Here is a 6,015-nt window from a genome sequence, read left to right as displayed (position 1 = left end):
TGAGCCATCCTGGTGACATTGTGCCTTAGGTATGAGTTAACACACATTGCACAGGACACTATTGTTGAGTGTGATTTTATAAATCCCAAGCTTGGTCCGAAGAGGCTCGGGGACCAGTAGCCACTCCTTTCTCCTGCTGGATACCAAAAAATGGACGTCTGGCTCTGGTTCCCAAGGCTGGCTTGCTAAGCCACCCAAACCAGTCCTTCCAGAGAAAGCCTGGCGAGTATCTCTCCGGTTCCACAGCCTCTCTACCCCTGTGGCTGGTCTGCTGACCTGCAGTTTCCTGACTTGGGTTCCCCTCTTCTCCTAAGAGTACACATTGCCCTTGAAACATGCCCAGAAGAAATCCAGAGAAAGCCAGATCTGTTTACTTTTGCATTCTTCCTTGGGTGGGATCCTAAGAAAGCTCAGGCTTGGAGGTACCCGGTCAGAAGCCCTGATGCCATTGGCTGCCCGGGCCCGGCCTATTTGCATAGCCCCACCCTTCCCGGGAAATGGAAACTGAAAATCTAGTTCCTATTTCAGCCAGGCTGGGAGACCCAGGAAGCTCCAGACTTATCATGGAGCACGGACTCAGGAGCATCCCGTCCTGGAACCTGGACAAGTTCATAGAGGATTACCTCCTTCCGGACACCACCTTTGGTGCTGATGTCAAATCAGCCATCAAAGTCGTGTGTGATTTCCTGAAGGAGAGATGCTTCCAAGGTGCTGCCCACCCAGTGAGGGTCTCCAAGGTGGTGAAGGTGAGCCCTTCTCAGACTGAGCTGGCCGAATGGGGTGGGAGAGGACTCTCAGAAGCCAGACAGCCCTGATCCCTCCTTTCAATTCTGGTCACAGCTGGCGATGGGTTCTTCTCCCCCCGTCCCCCAGGCCCCACATCTGTATTGGAGAAGGAGCCTCAGCTACAGTTTATGCTCCCCACTCCCAGGCTACATCCATTTCAGAGTCAGGGAAACTGAGGCCCAGGATGGCAAAGCATTCCTGGAAAGTGGCAGGTCGGGATTGGGGGCCGTGGGGGTGGGGAGAATCCAACCTTTGAACTGCTGTGTGACTTAGGGTAACTCAACTACCTTCTCCATGTCCAATGTGCCCAGTCCACGTCCCAGGATGTCAGGGTCACATAGACTAAGTCAAATGTGACACGGAGGACAGAGCAGGATGCCACGGTGCTGCATGACTGGATTGACGGACCCTCTCTGCGGTTGGTTCTGGGTCTGTCAAATCCCATTTCATGAAAATGATACCTAACTCTCAGGCTCTGTGGAGGGTGCAGAAACGAAGGTGTTTTCTTTTCTTTCTTTTTGTTTTTAGTTGATTGTATTTTTATATTTTTAGTTGTGAGTAGGGGATCTGTATGTGTTAGTGCAGGTTAGGTCAGGATTGAAGAGTGGGTGTCAGATCCATAAGAGCTGCAGTTACATAGGTGGCTCTGAGCTGGCCTGCTTGGCTGCTGGGAACTAAACTGAGGTCATCCGCAGGAACAGCAGGCACTTTGAACTACTGACCCACCTCTTCATCCGCGGATGTGACAATTCGTAATGCCCTCTTCTCAACAGTGGCTGGTGCTCATGTGTGTTAGTGATGATGCTCAGCATTTTATTTAGGGAGGCTCTTCTCAGCATGAATTCTTCTTTTTACGATATTTTACAGATTTGGATCACCTTTATTATTTTTTTCAGTTTATCTATGATGTTATATTCTATTCTATATTACACAAGGCCATTTTCTTACAGGAAAATGATATCACTTGCATATATTTCCCCCCAACTAACAATGCTAACAATGAGACCATGGTTACATTTTCATATATCTGTATTAATTTAGTCATAGTCTCCTTCTAATCTCTACCATCCTTTACCTCACACCAGACCCTCCTCAGAGAGTCATGCCCTGATGCCATGTCACATGTATGCAGCTAATGTGGACTCTATGTGAGAGAAAATGCTATTGTGTCCTCCTCATTACTCTCTGTGCTTATTTCATTATACCCCTCCCCCACTCCCATACACAGTAACACACACACACTTGAAAACACAGAGAAAGACTCCACAGATGAACATGGATGTTTTCCCTTCACAGCGTGGTTTATCTTCTGTACCAAGAGGAGATCCAGAACCATATATTTTCCTACATAGGTCCTGATGTCACACTTCAGGGCTGACTTGTATACTACCGTATATGTGCCAGCTTGCTATGTCCATCCACCTATCACCCTTAGTGGTGGACTCCAGTTCAGCATCTGGACTGCCCAGCATGGCTCTCCCTGTCCCTTCTCATTCTCCTTCTTGTCTTTCAGGGAGGCTCCTCAGGCAAAGGCACCACGCTCAGGGGCAAGTCAGACGCTGATCTGGTGGTGTTCCTTAACAATCTCACCAGCTTTCAGGATCAGTTAAACAGACGGGGAGAGTTCATCAAGGAAATTAAGAAACAGCTGTACGAGATTCAGCATGAGAGACATCTTAGAGTCAAGTTTGAGGTCCAGAGTTCATGGTGGCCCAATGCCCGGGCTCTGAGCTTCAAACTGAGTGCCCCCTATCTGCATCAGGAGGTGGAGTTTGATGTGCTGCCAGCCTTTGATGTCCTGGGTAAGCCAGCCTGCCAGAGAGCCTCAGCTCACCCTTCTGCATGCCTTCATCCTCCCTTCTAGATCCACCTCTGTGTGTGTGTGTGTGTATGTGTGTGTGTGTGTGTGCACATGTGTGTTTCATAGGTGTTTACATGTATGTTGCTGTGATCCTGAGTCATGGTTAACATAGCTCAAGAGTAATTCATCTTTTTTTTTCTTAAATTCTTTTTAATTTAAATGCATTTCATACATTAAACATTTTAATACTATTGATTATTTTGAGAATCAAATAATACATAATGTGTTCAACTTTTATATTCATATCCTTTCATACCCTAAAATATCATAAGGAATATTTAATACTATCCATAACTGAGGATCCTATATCTAATGCTGAATACTAAATTGTTTCAAAACATATGAAATATTATTTGGGAGTTAAGCATAGTAAAAGAGCATAAATTATTTAAAATGGGTCATTAAGAAATATATTCAAAAGCCCTTATATGATACCACCTGACATAGTAAGACAGTATTTAAAATGCATTATATATCTGTGTACATTGTCTAACAGTCAGTTTACTTAAGAAAGATTACCAGTGTTTCTAGGAGAGAAATTATTTTATCAGAAAATATATTTTATAAATTTCAAAATAGCAAAAACTCTTTGAAGTTAAACATTAAGAAAATGCTAATTTCAAGCACAGTGAGAAAAATTATGAGTAATATTTCCATGATGTTTGTAGAACATGATTTAATATTTTCAACTGTTGGTATTCAACAAACCGAATAGTTATTTTAAGGTGTACCTCGTTGTTCCGTCTCCCTTTTCATTTCTGAATTTGTTACTTTGGATGTGGTCTCTGTTCGTCTGGCTAAGGGTTTATCTATCTTGTTGATTTTCTCAAAGAACCAGCAGCTCCTGGTTTTGTTGATTCTTTGTAGAGTTCGTTTTATTTCTATTTGCTTTGATTATTTCCTGCCATTTACTCCTATTGAGTGTATTTGCTTCTTCTTGTTCTAGAGCTTTCAGATGTGCTGTCAAGCTGCTAGTGTAAGCTCTCTGCAGTTTCTTTTTGGAGGCACTTAGAGCTATAAGTTTTCCTCTTACCACTGCTTTCATTGTGTCCCATAAGTTTTGGTATGATGTGTCTTCATTTTCATTAAATTTTAAAAGCCTTTAATTTCTTTCTTTCTTCCTTGACCAAGTAATCATTGAGTAGAGTGTTGTTCAGCTTTCATGTGTATGTGCGCTTTCTGTTGTTTTTGTTGGTATTTAAGACCAGCCTTAGTCCATGGTGATCTGATAGGGTTCATCGGATTATTTCAGTCTTCTTTTATATGTTGAAGCCTGTTTTGTGACCAATTATATGGTCAGTTTTGGAGAAGGTACTGTGAGGGGCTGAAAAGAAGGTATATTCTTTGGCTTTAGGATGAAATGTTCTATAAATATGTTAGAACCTTTTAGTTCATTACTTCTGTTAATTTCACTGTGTCTCTGTTTAGTTCCTGTTTTCATGATCTGTCCAGTGCTGAGAGTGGGGTGTTGAAGTCTCCCACTACTATTGTGTGGGATTCGATGTGTGCTTTGAGCTTTAGTAAAGCTTCTTTTATGAATATGGGTACCCTTGCATTTGGAGCATAGATGTTCAGAATTGAGAGTTCATCTTGGTAGATTTTTCCTTTGACCAGTATGAAGTGCCCCTCCTTATCTTCTTATGAAAACTTTTGGTCGAGAGTTGATTTTGTTTGATATTAGAATGGCTACTTCAGCTGGTTTCTTGGGACCATTTGCTTGGAAAGTTGTTTTCCAACTGTTTACTCTGAGGTAGTGTCTNCCTTTGCCACTGAGGTGCATTTCCTGTGTGCAGCACGACGCTGGATCCTGTTTGCATATCCAGTCTGTTAGTCTATGGCTTTTTATTGGGGAATTGAGTCCATTGGTGATAAGAGATATTAAGGAAAAGTGATTGTTACTTCCTGTTATTTCTGTTGTTAGAGGTGGATTTATGTCTGTGTGGCTATCTTCTTTTGGGTTCGTTGAAAGATTACTTTCTTGCTTTTTCTAGGGTGTACTTTCCATCCTTTTGTTGTTTTCCATATAGTATCCTTTGTAAGGCTGAATGTATGGAAAGATATGTGTAAATTTGGTTTTGTCATGGAATGAATACCTTGGTTTCTCCATCTGTGATAATTGAGAGTTTTGCTAGATATAGTAGTCTGCGCTGGCATTTGTGTTCTCTTAAGGTCTGTATGAGATCTCTCCAGATTCTTCTACCTTTCATAGTCTCTGGTGAGAAGTCTGGTGTAAATCTCATAGGTCTGTCTTTATATGTTACTTGACTTTTTCCCTTCCTGCTTTTGATATTCTTTCTTTGTTTAGTGCATTTCGTGTTTTGACTATTATGTGATAGAAGGAATTTCTTTTCTGGTCCAGTCTATTTGGAGTTAGGCTTCTTGTATGTTCGTGGGCATCTCTTTCTTTAGGTTAGGGAAGTTTTCTTCTATAATTTTGTTGAAGATATTTACTGGCCCTTTGAGTTGGAAATCTTCACTCTCTTCTATACCTATCACCTTTAGGTTTCATCTTCTCATTATGTCCTGGATTTCCTGGATGTTTTGGGTTAGGAGCTTTTTGCATTTTCTTTGGATGTTGTGTCAATGTTTTCTTTGGTATCTTCTGCACCTGAGATTCTCTTTTCTATCTCTTGTATTCTGTAGGTGATGTGCTGCATTGTATTCTAGACCCTGAAACTGAAAATGAGCCCATGAGAGAGAGACCTCCCTGGTGACTGAGTGACTGGATTGTCTAAGCTCCATCATTGAGTGAATTTGCCCTGTGCCAGCATCACAGTGTGATGGTGTGGTCTGCTGCATGGCACATGTGTGCACACAGCTACATATACATCTATTGCCCATCTACTGTACGAAGTGCACAGGACACAAACACACACACACACACACACACACACATGAACACTGCCATATCTTGTTCTTTTCAGGACCTGAACTAACAAAACCACACCATATTAAGTCACACACTACAGAAAATCATTCAGTGAAAACCCAGTGAAACATTAGTGGATGCAATCCATACACAAAATGGGGCAGAGACTCTGTCAGCGTGAGACATGATATAGGAATGTAGCCGACTGCTCCACAGTAAATTTGACGCATACATGAGTGCACAGCATTGGCAAGAACCATGCAGAAGATGCTAAAACCAGATATCCAATGACTGCATGTGGCCACAATGTGCTGGTTCCTCCCACCACTGTCTCCAGGCCTGCAAGAAAGACCCCCCCACTAGAACAAAGTGGGAGCAGGGACTCTGTAGTGCATAGCATGTGTGAAGTCCTGTGGAGTGGTGGGGCAGATGGGTATATGTGGAGCGATGCCTGCTGGGGAAAAACTCTGCCTGTTTGTTGAACCCCATAGGCAGTGAA

At 42.5% G+C, this 6,015-nt stretch overlaps 1 protein-coding gene across 1 annotated transcript in view; it reads left to right on the top strand.

Annotated features, from left to right (window-relative positions):
• The first annotated feature begins 540 nt into the window (after positions 1-540).
• The window catches only part of LOC110313137 (2'-5'-oligoadenylate synthase 1A-like), a 59,552-nt gene continuing 54,077 nt past the window's right edge, over positions 541-6,015 (top strand). Inside the window, exons 1-2 of the mRNA XM_021187164.2 lie at positions 541-746; positions 2,300-2,588. Coding sequence (XP_021042823.1) covers positions 564-746; positions 2,300-2,588 — 472 coding nt within the window. The 5' untranslated portion in view covers positions 541-563. The remainder of the gene's footprint in view (positions 747-2,299; positions 2,589-6,015) is intronic.

This window comes from Mus pahari, chromosome 23 (genome assembly GCF_900095145.1).
Source record: "Mus pahari chromosome 23, PAHARI_EIJ_v1.1, whole genome shotgun sequence".
Classification (NCBI taxonomy): domain Eukaryota; kingdom Metazoa; phylum Chordata; class Mammalia; order Rodentia; family Muridae; genus Mus; species Mus pahari.
Note: the sequence above shows the minus strand (reverse complement) of the source record. Positions and strands in the feature narration are given on the sequence as shown.